The sequence below is a fragment of the Diuraphis noxia genome, unplaced genomic scaffold (assembly GCF_037042655.1).
Source record: "Diuraphis noxia isolate RWA-SAM2 unplaced genomic scaffold, SU_Dnox_SAM2 contig0002, whole genome shotgun sequence".
Classification (NCBI taxonomy): Eukaryota; Metazoa; Arthropoda; class Insecta; order Hemiptera; family Aphididae; genus Diuraphis; species Diuraphis noxia.
In genome coordinates this window covers 44,422,308-44,444,006 of record NW_028301712.1, presented here as the reverse complement: position 1 = coordinate 44,444,006, position 21,699 = coordinate 44,422,308, and the positions used below count along the sequence as shown (strand labels likewise).

General features: G+C 28.5%; 1 protein-coding gene across 6 annotated transcripts in view; it reads left to right on the top strand.

Moving 5' to 3' along the window:
• Window positions 1-21,699, top strand: part of LOC107166433 (discoidin domain-containing receptor tyrosine kinase B-like) — a 199,843-nt gene that overhangs the window by 155,841 nt on the left and 22,303 nt on the right. For all 6 annotated transcript variants that reach the window (XM_089219550.1, XM_089219552.1, XM_089219548.1 and 3 more), the window contains 2 exons: window positions 15,677-15,853; window positions 19,825-19,958. In XM_089219550.1, the coding sequence (XP_089075676.1) occupies window positions 15,677-15,853; window positions 19,825-19,958 (311 nt within the window). The remainder of the gene's footprint in view (window positions 1-15,676; window positions 15,854-19,824; window positions 19,959-21,699) is intronic.

The window sequence follows — 21,699 nt, the reverse complement described above, 5'->3', positions numbered from 1 at the left end:
TATATCAACGACGGCGCAGTCGTATAATAATAGTATATAGTGCGACTGTATAGTACATCTCGGAATGTGTTTGTATATATGTACTCGTATGTATGTATGAGTGTACGTATATGTATATAATATGTATAGATTGAGACTTCTCCGGCGCAAACAACATATTGTGTACATATATATATACATATATATGTGTGTGTGTGTGTGTGTGTGTTTATATAAAGGGGCACAGCTTCGTACATTCAAATCGATATCATCGAAATCAAAATCATGAGGGAGTATATATACGTACAAGTGTATTTGGTATATTATAAGAACATATCGTAGTGTTCTGCCTTCGCGTATAAAACCAAAAAAATATATTATTTAATAAGAATCCTAGATGAATTGTTTTATATCAGTAGTTGTATGTACTCACACACACTTAGTATTGGCGTAATACTATTGTCATTTAAATAATAATATTATCATTAACATAAGATGATTTGATTACCATTCGTCTAATCATTATAAAATTTGATTCAGGTTGGTTTATAGTAAATCATCGATTGCGCGAGATGAAAAAAACGTGATTTACGTCGATCATCACGGACGGGTGATTGTTAATAATTTTATCGCACTTATTGAAAACAGCACTATTGTAAAATAGACTACAAAGACATTTGTTGTATGTGCGCTGAAATTCCAAATGACGACCGATATCGCAGATAATTGTTTGTGATTTTAAAATAATAATTATTATTATTATTTCCACCGTTAATAATCCGCTCAAAAACGTAATTACGAGACACTACCTATCGTAAATGACGTTGTCGAACGGTGAAGGCACGCACAAACTCATACGCAATGACACACAACTCACACAACAAAATTATCACAATGTGATAATCATTATCGTGCGCGCGAAACGTTCGTCAGTCAAATTACTCCACGTTCACCGCGTCACTATAATATAACGAAGAAGTCGTTGTTGATTCAAACGATCCAGGTCACAGAGATATGACGCTGTAAAATGTTTGTGTGTGTGTGTGTGTGTGTGTGTTACGTTCAAATACTTAGGTACCATTCTTCGCGAAACTCGTGGAATAAACAAATAGGTAGGTGCCTTGATGAAACGCGTGGTCTAATTAACGGGTAACGTCCCGGTGTTAGTGCACAAAGATATAAGTGAATTAAGTGATAGGATTGAGTAGAATTAAATTACCTTCTTAAATTATAAATTCAGTGCACAATTGTCGGTCGTCAGACTTTAACAGTACGCGCACAATTATACGATATTCTGACGATTGAAATGTATTGAAACGATATGCCATCATCGTTTATCGTATAATTCACACTTATTATATCATACTTAACATTGGTCTAATACTCTGATTCATTCGGGGAAAGGTTTTTTTTAAGTTTGTAAGGGAAATGGTTCCCGTTAAAAATTACTGGGCCAGGGACCCATTCATGAACCAAACCGACACTGATCATACAGCACTATTGTATAAATGTCATAATTTATGGCTATGAATCAATATATAAAATTGTTATGCTTTAATATTAATATTCTTTAATAATTATTTAAAATGGCATATTATAAGGATTCGAGTAGTGCATGTGTATTTAAATCCAATTTATCCAGTAATATTTGTACAAACTAAATAGCTATATAGGTATTTTTTTCAAATGTACATCAATACGTCAATATAACAATATTATTATCACTGATACTTGTATAATAATTAATTCAAATTCAAATTCAAAATCGATTATTAATTACATATAAATTGTAATTAACCAAATTATTCGAATATTTAAAATAAGTATTACTCAAGAGTCTCACGTGCACAAAAATCAATAAAATTGTTATTTATCATTATCACCCTTTAACGAGCACATAATATGTATATAAAAAATTAAACATTATGGTCGTTCTGATTTTAATACCATTGATATGGATATGAACTCAAATGTCGAAAATGATTTTATAAAATCTGTTAGACATTTTAAAAACAAACGATTATTGATCAATAAATAATCATATTTTCTCTGATTTATACTATATAGGTTTAATATAATAATATTATGTTATGTGTGTGGAGTGTGTGCTACATTAAATACATATGTTCAAATATACTCTAGAGTCTAGAGGCTGCACAACTATCATTTTTTTTTTATATACAAAAAAATAATCTCTGCATTATGAGTGTAAAACAACATACAGTCTACATTCATATAATTAATTGTTGTCCATACTCAATATTATTAACGTAAATTTTTGTTGATATCGCTTATAATGAAAAAAAAGTTAAAACATTTAAAAAAATGCTATTATGTTATATTTTTTTTTGTTTTGGTAAAGTTTAATTAATTTGTGAAACGCCCGTCAATTTAATAGTGTACATGCATTCTTATAGTATATCTACCCCAAACATTGCTAGTATATAACACATCTTAATAAACAGTTATTTTTTTCAATACAAATACGAATTGATTTTTTTTTAATTTTAACATTTAAGATTAAACTATATTGTTAAAAAAATTCTATTCAACATTTGAACAATGCATCATATCTTCAGTTAAATATATTTCAGGCCAACGATTTAATCATATTTCAGTGTGTTTTCTTATTTAAAAATAAATAAATACAAACGCAACGCATGTACACTTTACATACGCACTCGTATAATAAATATATATTTATTATTTATATTTTATATATACAAACCTAGCCCATTACAATATTCCATACAATATTATTTAAAAACATAAGTTTGGAATTGAATTTTGTTTCTATGAAGGAAAAATATAAAATGAAAACATGGTGTGTATTGATTTTGCAAGATTTACTTATTCAAACAATAATATGCAGAATGCAAAAGTACTTTAGCAAGCATTGTTGGGTGAATCAAAACTCAAAAATATTATTGTTTGTGCAGTAGTCTATAATATAAATAGATGGCGAACGTGTATCTGAGATTTTAGCTTCTATTCGGTTGATATTTACTGATAGATACGTGTCGATGGTTGGAGGAGAAATACAAATGGAAAATAAGAATTGGAAAATAACAGGTGAAATGTTTTTTTCACCCTTTATTATTTCGTCAAGCAATTTTTTCCCGAAAACGTATTGGCCGTTACCAAGACCCAGTTGAATTCTTTGCACGCGTGTTTCGATGTGAACGTCACCTAAAAGCCTTTGGTCCACAAAGGACCATTGATATAATAATATATTATTTCCCTGCTACATTTACCACCGGCACCTTTGATAGTTGTGGCTAACAAGAAATTGTACCCCCAAAGGCTTGCTCGTTCTAACAAAAATCTTTTTTGCGTTCTTCGGCATTCTTTTTTTTTATTGCACTTACAAAGGACATCCTACTATTCGTACAAGCACGGTATAACTACTTTATCCAACTTATCAATAAGAACTATAAAGGATTAAGCCTAATTGCCCTAATCTTAGATATATCTATAAATTCTCCGAACACGTATACGTTTCGTTATTTACCGACCAAATTACATACAAATGTGTATAAAGACTATTAAATTATCATTTAATTGAATGAAAATTATATTAAGTACATAGCTGGTGAAACCCACAGTTGAATGGTATCGCTTTAATGACTGCAGACTTCTCATATTATGTTTATACATAATACATACATATACATGCTTATCAATAGATATTGATATGACTGTGCTTACTTTAAATCGACTCAACGACATTGGAACTAATCGAAAATAAATTTGCCCCATATTCTGACGTGTAAGCCCGTATTAAATTCAAACGGATGTGATTTTAAAATTCATATTGCAATTGCTATTGGTTAGGTATAGTGTTTTGGAGGTGGTCGGTTTCACGGCGGAAGCCGCGGCAGGACGTTCATTTAAGTTTGTTGATTCTTAACGGAACGGCAATAATTCATTTTAAAATTTATAACCTACACTAATATCGGAAAGGGAAAAAAATGGGCTCTTAATGCATTATATGGATACGAGATTTCCGTACGTGACGGCAATATTCCTCGTCGGACTAACCGTCTGTGTATCACTGCAGCAGTCTGTATAATATACATTACCTACAGTGTATTATATACATACCGTAACGGAACAAAAACGAAGGAAAATATGGGCGGCCACGCATTTCCCCCTGTAACAAACATCATCTACCCCTTGCCGACAAACACGCCGTGGTTCGCAATATTCTACTACCGAACAACCAACTGAAATTCCGATTAATCACGCTGGACACGTTTCACCATGCGGTGTACACTACTCCGAGTTCCAAAGTTTCAGCAAACGCCAAAATAATAACCAGTATTCGACCCCTAACAGTTACCTGGGGTTAGGGTTTTTTTTCTCCCTCGCTCGGCTCGGTGCATATATATCTGATACAGACAAATCCTTAACGGATTATAATGTAGCCAGTGTTGGCTTGTATAATCGGATGTTGAAAAGGGTCAGCTGGTCGAATAGGTACAAAATATACTATTGAAAGTAATAATTGTGATGATCTGGCTAATTGACTGTGAATAATTCCAATGATAAAAAAAAAAAAAATATATCACTATTCGTTTAAATAATCATAATTTTATTATTAGTTTGTGTTGAATCCAATGAAATTATATTAAGTTGAAGAATGTGTGAGAAATTGTAATCGTATGTATGTAGTAGTTTAATGTACCTAGATATTCTAACCAATAGCTCACTGAGTTTTCGAAATCAAATAACATACTCGAGTAAAATAAATAAAAATATATGATTACACCTAAAAAATATTCTAATAAATATCAAAGAGTTTTAGTAATATTAGTTAAAATGGTCGGTTTAATTAAAATTAAAAAATACATAGTATTAATATTATTGTGACTAATCAAAGTATTGAGATTATAATAGTAGGAAATATGTTAAGAAAATAATTCCTTTTTAATACCTAAATACCAGATAATATATAATAACATAATACTTTCATCATACATTTTATTTTCTAGTTATTTAAAGTTTCAACAAATATTGCTTGATAAACTGACGTTTATTCGTAGTAAATTGTCAACTGTATAAAACCGCTTCTCAATAATTTTATAACCGTTTGGTGTAGGTAGTGTAGCGATAGTACTCACCATATTACATAATACTCAATGGTATAATGTTATAAATAAAAATATGTCTACAATAGCATCTTTACGAGTATATAAAAAATTCACCTGTACTAACATATTTTTATTTACATTATTGTGAATAGTGATGAGTTTGAATACGCTATATTTTATGATGACGATTTTCAATACCAATATTAATCGCTCAGAATAAACAATAATAGAACGAATAAGAATGATCGCAAGTTGAAAAAAAAAAGGATGAAAAACTTAGCCATTGCGTGCAAACGTAATTGAAAAGTTTCCTGTCGTGGACGGGTTTTTTCTTTCTCTTCGTCTTTTCAATCCTGTGTTATTGTTTCAACGAATGCAAACTTTTAGGGACGACTAATGGTTTATATATAAGCCATTATAATATAGGTGTATATACATATATTATATACATTTTTTCTTTTAATTAATTAGCAACGATGGAAGCCACAATCAATAGAGAAAGAATGATACAGTAGCATTCCATTTAAATTATAAAACTAACAGGGAATTAGTGATAAACATGTTTCGTATTTCTTTTTAATGACCAACGCCAGATATCAACAATTTTAAATAATTTTTTCACATATAGTTTATTAATATTTCACATTTTAAACAAATAAACGATCGCATTTTATATAGGTAGGTAGTAGGTACATAATATTGTTACTGTCGCGTTCAGCTCTTAACAAAAATCAAATATAATAATTGGCTTTAAGGGTGCCTTCACGACAAGGCGTTAGCTAAATACAAGTATTATAGTAACGACCTTAAATGAATAATGAAGGAAATAAAATAGGTAACCAGAATATTAATATGTTAAATAATTGTTTTTATTATAATTCTAAGTGATGTAGGTACTTTGGTTTAGTATAAAAATGATTATACAAATGTTACAATATAGCCTATTGGCTTCGAATAATACAGCAAATGATAATATTAAGTGTGAGATACCTATTTGGCACCCAATAAGTGGATAAAATACATTATGCTGGATTATCAAAGGTAAACAATATAATATTGAAGTGCTTGATTAGCACAGTAAAATAATAATAATAATTCTTGATTAGCAAAGTAAAATAATAATAATAATGCTTGATTAGCAAAGTAAAATAATAATAATAATACTAAATAATAATCTGGCAGCTCGTCAGCTTGTTACCTGGAGAACTGGTGTCCGTTAGCGGCTTTAAACCAAACGCTACCGTCTCAGGATGCACATATTTGCACAATAAAAATACAATATAATAATAATTAAATGTGTGACAATCCTGAGAACGTACGACTAACGGGCCACCAGCTCAGACGAATAACTCACTGAACACAATATATATGTCGCATCCATTTTGCGTTCTGACCCGTTTCGTGAAATGGATAGAAAACTTGTCGAAACGGAACTTATTTTTTTACGGATCGCGTAATTACACAATGTGGATAACTTTTCACGAAAAGAACACGGATTTTTAGTTATACGGAGCTTGTTCCGTTATCTGTACAAATGACGAAACTAATACGTGAATGATTTTTATTAATAGAAACAACTTTCATAAAAACCTGTGGTAATAATTATAATAATTATGTAATTTTAGTAAACTTTAGATAATGTATTTTGTAAATTATCAATAAAAAAATACATATAAGATAATGTCATTTTTTTAAAAAATAAATCGTGTACCTATAACATTTTTAAGATTCTGGTGTTACAACCTAACCTAACAACAGGAGGACGAGGTTTTCATAGTTGTAATTTTAGGGGAAAATGTGAAACAAAAAAATGCGCTTGCTTTAAATCAAGCTTAAAATGTAATAGCCGTTGTCATAATACTACCCCATGTTCAAACAAATAATATACTGCATGCTTTTTAAATTAAATTATAATAATATTTTTTTTATTTTATACATGAATTGTTTACAATATAAATTTACCTAAAATTGTATTATAAGTATTATTATTTTTCATATATTTTTTTCAATGATAATTTACAATATAATATATTATCTAAAGTTCACTAGAATGCTAAAATTATTATAATTATTATTATTTTTAATATTTTTTTTTATTGATAATTTACAATATACATTATCTAAAGTTTACTAGAATGACATAATTATAATAATTATTACCACAGGTTATTACGACAAGTTGTTTCTATTAATAAAAATCATTCACGTATTAGTTTCGTCATTTGTATGTACAGATTACGGAACAAGTTCCGTATAACTAAAAATCCGTGTCCATTTCGTGAAAAGTTATCCACATTGCGTAATAACGCGATCTGTAAAAAAATAAGTTCCATTTCGCGAACTGGACAAATTTTCTATCCATTTCACGAAACGGGTCAGAACGCGAAACGGATGCGATATATATAATTCACAATGACAAAAAAAAATTCACGTGCTTCAGTAAGTATCTCGTGGTGCGCCCTAAATTGAGGAATAATATTAATGGGTTGAATGCAATAAATGACTATACTTACAGAAAACAATTCACAGATGACTAAAATGAAATGATTGAATATGTATTGAATGAATGCATGCTTTTTTGATGAAAACGAATGTATTTAAGATTAACAAAAACAAATTGAATACTGAATCGGAGGCTCGTCGAATGACCAAACAGTTCGAGAGGCATAAAAAAAACAAGGAAAAAAGTACGAACGTAATTTAATGAATATGAAACCTTTACGAAAACGAACGAATTTTGAGTAGCCAATGAAAAAACACATAATTCACGAAAATGCGATCAGTACCACCTTAAACATTTAATCCATCAAAATACGGAATTTCGGTGGCACTGAAAGCGTTACACAACTTAATGAACGAAGAAAAAACATTGAAAGTGCATAAAAATAATATAAAAATGTGACCGTTGGAATATGCACATTGCCCACTATCAGTTAGATAACCTCGCACCACTATCACAAGCGACCAGCTGGTGGTGGAACAACGCGCGCACTCCTCGACTGGTCACCCGCGCTGAACGCACTGGCACGAAAAATCAGGTTTTTGAATAATTATTTGCGGAGCGAACAATTACAATTATTAATAGATAAAATCATTCCAATAATATTTCGTCCACAATCCACTAATATCTACCAAGCCAACCTAATAAATATATTTAAAAGAAGTTTTTAAGTAATATGAAATGAGTGTCATCCGAAAGAAAAAACCTAGAACCAATACTAAAAAAAAATTACATCTATACCAAGAATAACTTGACAGGTCCCTTTAGAATATTAATTTTTTAGCAAAAGTATACGATAGTGTTATAATGATTTAAAGAGCGTAATTCGATAACTGAAGTTCTTGGCGGGGAAAACGCTCTAATTAATTGATCGGCTAATTAATAAACTATGTGGGAATTTTGGGTGATCGTCGGACATTTTGACCGAAGTCGTATTTACCAGAGACGGTAATAATAAAGTGAATAATTGACTTAAGCTTGTCCGTTTTGCCGATGAACACAAATTGGCTTTGTCGGGTAACTTAATATAAAACGTCCTCGTTTCTGGTTCACAACCGTGTTATGGCCTCTTAAAGCAAACGATATTGTTACTTTTACAATATCCATACAATGGTCAATGACCAACTTGTTGACCTTTTTCAATAATAAAAAAAAATCAAAACGTGTTTGATCTAAGTAATTTGTATTTATAATTCAAGAGCGATAATAATATTTATATCACACATAATTAATCTCAAAAGTTTTATATTTTAGAATCTACAATTTTAATATAAATATTATATTTTTTCTTCAATACCTAGATTGTTATAAATAATTAGTATCAAAATATATTAACATATTATCGTATAAAAAAATGAAATGTATTTTAATAAATAATAATTATATGATATTTGGTCGTTTCAAATAATAATAAACGAAAAACTATTTAAATAAACTTCGTGCTGCAAACATTATTAGAAAAGTTGCAATGGCATAAACTCATTAAATTTGTTAAGAATGTAACATTTGTTTGAGAAGGTTAAATATATTGGTGTTTTTTAATTATTTATCAATATTACATTTTAATACGATGGAAGTAAACAAATTGACGAATACAAATAACATTTGACGTTGAATTGTCAATTTAAAATGACTATATTCGTCAAAACTCAAATGAATATGGATTAGATTAGAAATAGATATGCTAAGTGTTGCCAGTGGGTGGCTTCTTACTTCATTTTTCATGCCATGTATTATCTTAACACATAAGCTTATTGTACATTTCTTGTATAGATTGTTTATTTCTAATAAATATTTAAAAAAAAAAAGATTAGATATGTATTAAATAAATATTAGCTATTTGTACCTATACGTCGTGGTCGAAGGTGCAGGAATAAAATATATATTTGTAAATTTGTTCTGAATTGAATGTATTCAATATTTAGGAATCTTCAATTCAGTAAAAATATAATACGAACCTAATGGAATTGTAAATTTTAATAATTCAATACCTAACCTTGCACAAAGATATAAACACAGTGAACCAAAAATAAGATTGAATCAATAATTAAAATTTTAAAAATCCATTTGTATTTTGTTGTTCATTATTATTACTGGCCTTTAGTAAATTGTTGGGCTGTAACCATTACCTTATAAAGATGACAAAAATATTTATATAATAATATCAAAACTTTTGAATTGACATTTTTCTTTATTTATATATTTATTTTTATTTTTAGAAGGTACTTAAAGAATTTATATTAAATCTTTACAAATTCCTGCCACTTTTTACAGAAAACTTGTATATTATAAAATTATATATAAATATATATTATACATTTTTAAACTTTTTTCCCCGGATGACTCGGAAATTAAACGCATATTGATTGACATTTGAAAATTAAATTTTTTCAGCCATTATCATTAAAACTGAAAGTTAAGAGGTTATGTTCGATTTTCCATTCAATGAAGCTATTGGATTTAAGTTTCTGACAGTTTAATTATAAAGCCACACCGTTAGTGAATGATATTGCTTAAAATTAAAGAAAAATATAAACGAATACAAGTTTAAAGTCAAATGTCGTAACTTTGCTGAAAAACCTACATACATTTCACAAAATATATTATTAATGGTTATAAAATCATTCAGGTATATTAATTTCTAAATAGATTTAAACTAAATTATTTATTGTGTAATTCTGTATATAGGTAGTAATACAGATGCCATAAATCTAGAATTTATTTAACTGAGTACTTTGAAAAAGCCTCGTCTTGTTTTAATATTTCATTTTGCGTAAACTAATTTAGTTATTGACTATAATATGAACTGATGTTCATGTAATGTACGAGTACATATTTTATACATTATTAAATCCAATGTTAAATCTATGTATAGCCTTATATGTACCGATGTAAAAATAAGAATTAGGAGAAAAGTTAAATTGTAATTGGTATTTTTTTATTATCAATATTAATATTATTATCACAATGTTAGATATTCTTAACTTATTCTATCTACATTTTTTACCACTAAAACAAGAACATTTACGTTTAAAATCAAGTTTGTTGTACAATTTTATGGTGAACTTCGTTTTTAAAATTTAATATAAGATAGCATATTATGTGAGTTACATAATTTGTAAAAAACACGTAATCATGTTATCTTTCATTTAAATTTTAAGTATATCATTTTGAATCATGGTTGCGTAATATAATATTACTGAACATTAAACAACTACTATAGGTACACCATGAAGACAAGCTGCATCTTATTGGCTATTATTTTACGGTTAGGTAAATATCTGATAAATCCACTGTTAATTCGAAATACTAGATTTATCAGATTAATGAGTGAAAAATATGTACTAAATTGGCCATTCAGTTATTTACATAGGTATTATAAATATAAATAATAATATAAAAAAATTAAAAAGATTGATTAATCCAGTAAGACACTTCTGAATCGTGTACTTGGAAAACATAACGAACATAAATTATCAAATGTAGCTTGGTGTGGCCCCGAAAGTCTATACTCAGTTTCGTACGTACCAGTCGGCGTTATTGACACCGGCCTGCTCCCAGATGGATGATCACCCGTGAAATTGTTATTAATACCTAACGACAAAACGCTTGCCAAACGTGTTTCAAACCAATCGTTCCACTGTTCTACAAACAACTAATTGCTATAGTTTCCGAGCTTAGGATCGATAAAAAAAAAATCGAATCAAATTGTCACCAATTTTTCTAACTAAAAATATTTATTTAATATCTAATAATTTAATAGGGATAAAATGTATTAAAAAAATCATAATAAAACTTAAATGGATTTTCACAAAATCTTTAGCATAGGTGTACGTTATTATCTATATTCAAAATTATGCTTTCAATGAATATCTACTGGTAAAACATAATATATAACTTTAAAATCAGAAATTAAATCATGGCCTAAGCTATTATTAAATGGATGATACGATTAGTTATAATTTATAACAAATCCTCTTACTACATCAGTATCTTTGTCTCGTTAAGTTGACTTGTTTCTGGTTTCAGGTGTTTTGGATATTTTACTAGACCAAACTTCGTCAAAGACACACAAGTTTGAATCACACTCGAAACAGTTTCTCCGATAAATGGATAATCTCTTGGCAGGTTTTTAAGATGTCAAAATATGTGCTCACCTATTCTGCTCGGAAAACTTAACTTGAGATAACAACTGTAGTTCTTAGAAAACTTAGTAGTAGATAAAAACAACTTGACATATACTTTGTATGTGTTTAGCGCATTATTCATGATAATAATCGGTTTATATTAAAGGAAGTCTCTAACTTTTTACACCTATAGTTGCAAAAGTAGAGAACAATAAAAAATTATTTGTAGAACGGTAGCCAACATATTTTAAATAAAAAAAATAATGTAATAATTATATTTTTTATACCAAAGTCCACAAATGTATGTACCTAAAAACTCGTATAATTCATATTTTGTTAGATTTCGATAGAAACTCTTTGAATAATTACAATATAAATCAATTACATAGTAATCAAAATATGTATTTTATTGCAATAAAATATTATTTGAAATTATTGAATTGGTGTCCCTTTATATAATATTATGTTTGGATACTTAAATTCATAAATTTTGCTATCGATCATACCTTTATGTCTATGACAGACCATAATATTGTACGTTTTCTCAAATATCAAATACTATTGTATTGTATACCCAAAACGTTTTTAACTTATTTAATATATTGTACAACATATCTTATAAACTAAATCATACCTTTCAATTATATTCAACATAAATCAGCTATTACCTACTTTTAAAAATATTCATACGTTCTGATTTTAATATTTTAAAATGGCTTATTTCCAATAATAATGGCACCTATGAAAATCGTTTACAATCTAAATTTTTTTAATTACTCAAGGTATTTTTAGTGCTATACGTTTTTATTTTATTCTTACTTTAGAATATCAATTCTCGCATCATCTAATCTAAACTTAAAAATATTTACTGGTATTTAAAGGTAATATCCACCCATAATTATTCCAACATATTAATTCACAGTGCAATGAAAACCCATCCACCGATTGATTGAATTGCTTAAAATCGATATCATTTATATCAAAGAAGTGGATGCCATTTAAAACCTCCTACCGTATAGCAATTTATATCAAATTATTTCAAACACTGTAAAAACTATCGTTAAATTTGAATGACTATATTATACATTGTAAATTTACACGTATATGCAGTAACTCATAGAATGTAAACATTATGAAATACGCGTACACAGTATAATATGTACCGTGTTTATCGAAATTAAATAAAAACAATAATAATGACGTATATTTAAAAATCTAATGGGCTAGATAAAAATATTATTCTTTCAAAAAATAGTTTATTCCCACAATGATGGATTTGTCCATGTCCACATTTATTTTGTAAGCTATTACTGAGTCATGAATGTATTTCCCAACTCATACACCTATATAAATTTTATTTGATTATTTTTTCGAGCAACTTTCTGTAAATAATAATATACACTTGAAATGGTATTCATGTTTCGTTTAAACTAAGTTTTAATACAATGCAGGGTTTTATTGGAATCAATGAACAACTACTTGGGCTACCGGATATATGGGAATGAAGTCGAGTATACCCAAGTTCCGTGGACTTTTAATTATATCCTAAGATATTAATTAATATTTTATAAATTATGAACCATGCGTAAAAATGGTAGGTATCTACCTACCAACGATATGTGGTTAGTGCATGTAATCACCACATGTTTGTACTCAGATTATGACCTGGTTTATCTTCAGTATAACAGCTTGGAGCCTCCGTCGAGATAATTGTATTGTAAAGCAGTTCATTGATTACATTTTTTTTTCGCTTATACATATTTTTATATGTTTAAACGTGCAGATTATTTGTGAAAAATTAAACTGAGAGAAATCCGGATGCTCTTTTGAGTAAAATAAAGCTCAATAACGACATTACACTGGTGGTGGTGGTGCAACCGGTAGTGGTGGTGGTTATGCGGTATACTAAGGTATTTAAAATATATCATTTTCTCCTGAAGCTAAACATTTTCTCAGCTCTACAAAGCTTTTCTAGGCTAAAGGTAGGTACTCCGGTTTTGACTATACCTATCTATACGGTATACAATACAGTGACAGATGCTGTACGTGGTCGGTGAAAATTCGTAACGGCCAAACCGCACCCAAATGGCGTTGCCAGTGACATATATTATGACGTGCCTGAGAATTTGGGTTATATATATATGTGGTAGCTTTGAAGAATTTAATATATTATTGTATACACCTACACACTGACCGGTGACGCCGGTGCTACCACCACTTCTCAGTCCTCTTCCAGTTGAGTACAACACACATCCCACCACGGACGTTATCCAGTGGTGGCACGCGCTTTGACCTCCCTTTCCCCCCATACTGGTAATTTTCATCATCATTCTATTACCACAAAATGCGTTCGTATAATATAGTTAATTCTTCTGCAACCGAAGGAGTCGAATCGTGCGCGTTCTTGACATCCTATAGGGTCGGAAGTAGCAGTCGGGCATCCGATGTTATATATTATGTTATACTTTATATCTTTAAGGGCCTGTAATATGCGTGTATATTAAAATGATACAGTTTCGTAAAATTATTATTTGTGTAACTCGTGTCCTGCGAGTAAAATTCTTTTCATAAAATAAAATATGGTATAACCTTTTTAGACTACGGTGCTGCGTACAAGGCAAACAAAACAAATATCATTATATAAATATTTTTATTAATGTTGTAATAACTTTTGATGTTGTAGCATATTATACTCCGTTAGTACGTCAGATGTATATATATATATTTTTTTACACAAATACATTAATAATCTTATGACGATGGTTAGACGACCTACCTATTTCAGGTGAAATTAAATGAAAATTGTAGTTTTATGTATGTTTATGTAACGTGGTGGGTGTTACGTTTTAGAAACGCGTTAAGATCAATATAGTCTAATAAACACAAAGCACTGTTAGTTATGTTCATGCATAGTAGGTATAACTTAAAGTTGTATATACGTTAGACTTATGACATATACATATTACACCTGTTTCAAAATTTTAGGAAAATAAACATTTTTCCGTACCATTTGGACATAAAATACTATGCAATATAGTGTATTTATGTGTATTTTCTCTCAGTAAAATATATCCATCAAAAACGTGACACTCCTATCTCTAGTCTACCTAACCTCTCCCTTCACCCACCCACCTACCAACCCACTCACAACACCACAATAATCTGCCATACCGATCATTATGCAACCGGACAACGGTGTAGGAATGTTCTCTTTCGCGGTCGCGTCACGCACCCTTTCGACCCTTTTCCCTCTGACGTATATATATATACCATAATATTATATACATATACTTGTATAATAATAGTTTGCAAGTTAAACGTAATGATCGACGCGCGAGTTTTGGGTACTATATCATATTATTGACAGTACCTACTTTCCGTTTGGCGATGTGTGGTGTCGATTTTTATGTACCTAATTAAACTTCATATAAGTTTATTTTTCTGTCACTTTCATGGACCTTCATTCTATCGAAAACTTTTCACGTGAAATTTCTCCACTGCCCGAGTAGTTTTTCGTGGTCCATCGGCTTTTCACATTTCGTTTTTAATAAACGAACAAACTATATACTACACACGGGTGTGTGTTGTGAATAGAGATGGATATACACGCACGCCAATACGATATATTATTTTCATTTAAACGTTCGGAGTGTCCATCACTGAGTAATGATTACTCATGAGTCATGGATGTCGTTCTCTATATATTATTTAGGTAAAATAGGTACCATAGAAATTCCAAACCCGACATGTACATATTATTAATATCCTCAAACCAACTTTCCACCTAAAGGTCGAAACAGTTGTTGTTGACGTGTGCGTTTGGCAAATAAATATATATCTTCAGTTGGTTAGAAATTATCATCTTTATTTATAAAATCATATAATGATTTAAAATATTATAATTAAAATGAATTTCCACAATACAGTACGATATTCAAATTACCTACATATTAAAATTATTTACTATATTTTTTTAGATGGAATAATCAGCTACACCATCCCGTTGGATGGATCTGCAAATGATAGTACAGACGTAGCAGATCTCTCGTACGATGGTGTGGTGCTAAATAACAAAATCCAAGGAGGTCTCGGCCGTTTGGTTGATGGTGTGCGTGGAGAAGATAACTACAAAATGGATATCGGTTACGGAAAAGGTAACATTTTATGTTGAATAAAACAAATAATTGAACTATTCACAAGCATAATCTATTATATTATAACGAACAGAATCATCATGAACATATTGTGATGTTTATATACTATTACTATATATAGACATATATTATATAATATATATGTAATATATACATTATTGTATGGCAGCAATTCGTACGTACCTTTCATAAACCCGGGCCGCAATTCGTACGTTATTTAGGGTTTGGGCCGCAACTCACCAACACTGGGCAGAATACTGTGTAAATAAAAAATCACTTTTATGATTATTAAATGGTTTTATAATCGTTTCATAAAATGTTTCAGTCATAATACATATCACTTAACTCTGTATGATTAACAAAACTGTGGTTTTTATTATTTTATCCATTATATTATATTGTTTTTAATATTAATATATTACATACAAACATTAAATTAATTAATTAAATGCTCAACTTTAAAGTAATAACCATTTTTGACTACGATGCACCACTGGTACTATAATATTGTGACTAATACCCGTATAATAGAGTTAATTAATCTAATCTGTATATTTTATGATGCAATATAACGGCATCCGTTTAACCGATAAAATATACCAAAAAGTAAAACCTCATCCTCCAAAATATATTATCCAGAAACGGTAAGCACGTAATATTAATCCAAGCGACAGCAGCGTTCTTATACGTAAATCGCTCACGAACGACCCATTGTTAAATATATTATATTACGCGCACCTAAATATCTGTCTAATTTTATAGCTCGTTGTCGAATAATAATTTTACTTCTTCTGTACTGCTGTGTTCGATGGTATAAAGTAGTTATATTAATAACGATAATATATTATAGCTTACTATAAAGAACAACGACTACCTACAACGATGATGATGACGATGATGAGAATAATAGTAATAGTAATAATAATAAGAGTAGTCACTTATTTCAATATTCGTATATTAAATATTTAACAGTTTAAGTATACAGTATATAACAATAATAGTAATAATATGCAATATTATTCTCGTACATTATTATTATGATTATCATTAACATTGCGGGCATCTGCGGGTGTGACGGCAACGGACCGTTTTATTCAATTAATATTTTTCCTGCGCGCTAAACTTTCGGAGCGCAGCCGGTTTGTGCTCGCGGAATGTGACGTTTGTAAAAGCTAATGATATGGACGTTTTAATAAGCCCCGGAAAACTTGCACGCGTTCTGCTGCAGTCTCCGCGTGTATATAAATAATAATTCATGTTTCAAAATCCCCGGCAATAACAATAACAAATAAACGTGCGTAACTTCGGAAAACGAAAGCCTTATAATATTTTGCGCCAGTGACGGGGGGGTCGATGATCGGCATGAAGAGAGGTGGCGAGCGGGGTACATTGTGGGTGAAGGAGAAGGTGGATGGTTGGACGGAAACGTAGGGGTTCATTATAACAGAACGGAGGTGAATGTATATATATAATACATAATATAGGTATATAATATTGTTATACGCGTATAATTTTGAATATTACGACTCTCCGAGCATGACATGAAATACGATAAAGTAAATCGGGGAAAAACTATATACTAATGGAACAACGGGTAATGACTGCGGGTTCCCTTCTCCTCCACACCATGTCCCTGCCGCATTCTAAGAGTTATTTAACTTTAACCCTTGAGCCTTCTACTACATCCCTCCCAGTGTCATTTTTTTATATACATAATATTATTATTATTATACATATTATGTATCGAGTAGAGAAATATATATGTGTATAAATATTATATATACATAATAGACATTTTTAATACAGTGTATAATGAGAAAACCATAATAAATGTATAAATGTGATGGGGTGAGGGTCATAATAAATTTACACAGTACAGTGGCTTATAATTACAAGTACAAACCACCGTGACTGTATCACACACAAGATTCCTAAATAATTTATACCGAAATTCCTATGTCATACGAATAAAATTTAATTTTAACTCACACTTATATACCGATATAATACAATGATATAAAAATAATAGTGAATTGCATCATTACTTTCCAGTGCCGCGTACGGTAAATGCCATAGAAATAATAATACAGTATTTTTATAGTTTAACGCATATAAGACAAATAAAAAGAAACAAGTCGTTAAAACATTGTAAAAAGTTTTTAACGACTTTAATAGATGAGTATCATTGATATTTACGATGTGCACTGTGAAGACGTGTGATTTAAGATGTGCCTAATAATACTTATGGCAAAGATGAGCATAATAGATTTGATAACATTTAAAAAAAATTATGTTGAATGGAAAACCTGACCAATTAAAAACATTTAACAGAAAATTACATTTTAAACGATGGAGTAATACAAAAACGGATGGATAAAATAAAAACTTGAGCGAATCATCAAATAATCATTAAATATCAATCAAATTTGATATATTTATGTATTTATTTGTGAAATAATGACTATATCGACATTATAAAATATTGTTAATATTTCATAAGTTATTATGGTTTCTTCTGATAATTGTTACTTGTTCAAATGAATTTAACTCACATTGTAATAATTATTGTATACCTATTTTTTCGAAGAATCATTTAAACAGAAAAATAAATCATATTCTTAATATGTTTATTATGGTTTATTTTCTAGTTGGTAATAGTATAGGTTGCAAAATTACATTTGGTCAATATAATAATCATTTTATGCAATTAGGTAATAAAAAATATTGAACTAAATATTTGTTATTTTGTATTTAAAAAAATTATTTTTTCCTGAATATGTGTAAATAATATATTTATTATATTGATATTTTATAGTGTTCCCTCGTGTTTTATATAAGGAAACCATGCACATGGCTATTAATAGTCATTAAAGTATTATATTTAACAATATATAGGTTACTATAATATTAAATTCGTTTAAAGAGAAACTAAAAAATCATATTAATATCATAATCTAATACTAAATATCAAGCTACTTTTTGTACATATAAATTTATAATTAAACTATACGTTTTTACACAAAAATTTGTTCTCTATATTTATATGGTTTTCAACAAATGTAAATACAATAATAGATATTATGATTTATTGATTTAAAAATAATTTAAATCATACAAATACAGAAAGCTCAAAATATGGAAAAATATAAGCCATGATCTTTAAATTTTAAATTAATGATAAATCATTGAATTTAAAAAATGTTTCAGTGTGAAAAATGGTCATGATGTTGAAATCGGCATTGTCGTACAATTCACTTCACGTGTTTATGTTACTTTTCCTATTTATTTTTTTTCTTACTACCTACTTGGAAATTAGAAAAACGGCCAGTTTAAAGTACATTCTTGATTCACTTTTCGATCTACAAAGCCACGAACTTAAACTGTTCAATCTTTTTTTCTTGGATTAAAAAATGTTAACAAAAACAAATAAATCATAATATTATAAAACAAGTATAGTTTCTGCCTTCCGCTAAGAATCTAAATTAGTCATAAAAATACGTATGACAATTTTTTTAAACTTAATGTTGCACTATTCATGTCTTCTATTGAACATAAAATATTTTAATTCATCATATATGATATATTTTAAAATGTTTCTTAAATGATTTGAATGTTCACGTGTATTATTTAAGAACATTTTCATTAAATAGGAATATAGGTAACTTTGAAAATCATTAACTATTTTTTAATTTTTTTTAATTTTAATAATGTATCGATACTACATATTATTTTAATGAAGTGTTATACCTTGAACTGTTTTATTTATTTATTTAATATTATTATTATTATTATTTTTTTTTAATAAGTAATTGTAAAAAGAACATGATAAGCATGACCTACTAGTATATTGTGTTTTGTGTATCATAATACAATTTCAATATCAAAAAAAATTATATTATTAAATAATTTATGATACTCGATATGAATGACTTAAAAAATCATTTAATAATGTATGTTTTTATTTTATTTAGGTAACGGATGGGTTGGATGGCGTAAAGAATCTTTCTCAAAGGGATTTGTGGAACTAGTATTTGAATTTAGCGAAGTAAGAAATTTTTCAGCTGTACACATCTTCACCAACAATTTTTTCAGCAAAAATGTACAGGTGAGTAATCTTATGAAATTCTCAGAATGTTCTTTTTTATGATGTTATTAGAAATACACGACAGAGTTATTTCATTTTGTAATACAATGTGGAATTTTCATAATAAATCCTAAAACTAGTGAAAACCTGCTGGCTATGGCTTAATGATCTCTTAGAAATAATATAAAAATCGTAAGTTTCAAGCACTGTTGAAGTATGTTCTACAAACTTCTTCATCCTTAAAATGGGATGAATGTGTGTATGTGTATAATATAAAAAATATACTTGTAACAATAAAAACTCGGAGCTTACATGGCTGCATGTTCACACACCTCATTTTTAACATGCTAACCTATAACAATGGAGGTATGAAAACAATAATGTGCTAATGAACCTCATAATATAAAAAATTAAAAACGCTATTTTAGTTTTAATTATTTAAAATCAATAAAATAGCTCGAAATTTACCTCTATAAACTAATTTTATTTATTCTGAAATGCTTCAAATATGGTTATACCAAATACTTATAGCTTCACAGAGAGATTTTTGAGTAAGTTTTATGAAAACAAAAAATCTTTTGTTCATTTTTCCCAAAATTAAATTTAAATATTAGTAAAGTTAATACACACTATAATGATTCTCATCTTACTTATACAATAAACACCAATTACGGCGAGATATTAATCGTACCTTAATAATAGATAACCATTACGGCTAAGGTGTACATAATATTATGTTGAATAAATAAAAATAAAGATGAGCTAACCATGTATCTTATACAATGTTGTGTATAAATCATTATTTTATTATTTTCACTATAGGTGAGGCCAATTCAATTAAATGTTTTAACTTTGAAGTAATAGCTTTTAAGGATTATTATTACTATATTAAAGAAATTAAATCATTATTATAACTGTATAAAAGCAAGAATAGTAATCTCTACTTCCATCGTACTAAATATTACTGATGATACTTATCAATTAAAAATTATGTTTTTTGTTTGGTAAAATCAAATTTGTTAAAATTATAAATTTCAACAAAATACTACTCCTATTATTATTATAGAGAGTTATGATAATATTATAATACCTATAACTTATTTTACATGATTATCGTTTTTGAGCAACTTAAGTGAAATGAAATAATAATAAGATATACTTTCTAATAACTTAAAAATTTTTAGTACCTATATATTTTTTTATAAAATCTCTCATGATAAATTTTTCATTAATAATTATACTTATAAACTACCTATAGTTTCATTTATACTTAATGTATTAATAAAAATATAATTATTCAGTTTTTAAGTTATATTTTGGTTGTTCTTTGCATTCCTATTAGACACTATGTTTTTCTATGGTTCTGAATTCGAACATAAAAAATAAATTTATACATTTCTTTTATTATATGATTAGTATTAATTAGTGACTAAACATCACAAAAAATGATATTGAATAATTCATATAATTTGAAATGATTATCAAATAATATTAAATGAAAAATAATAAATATAAAACATCAAACATTTTTTTATTTCTTATTTAAAATATATTATTACGTTATAAGTTAAGCTTGTCAAGTACTTATTATAGTACTATATATTTTAAATTTTAAATATTATTTATTTATTATTATTTTTTTTATTATTATTATTGGGGGTTGAGGCTCTGACAACAAAGGCCATTAGCCTGTAGAACTTTCGGGGAGGGGACTGTTTGTTTTGGTACTCGTGGATGTTTTGACAGAATTTCGAATGGGCAC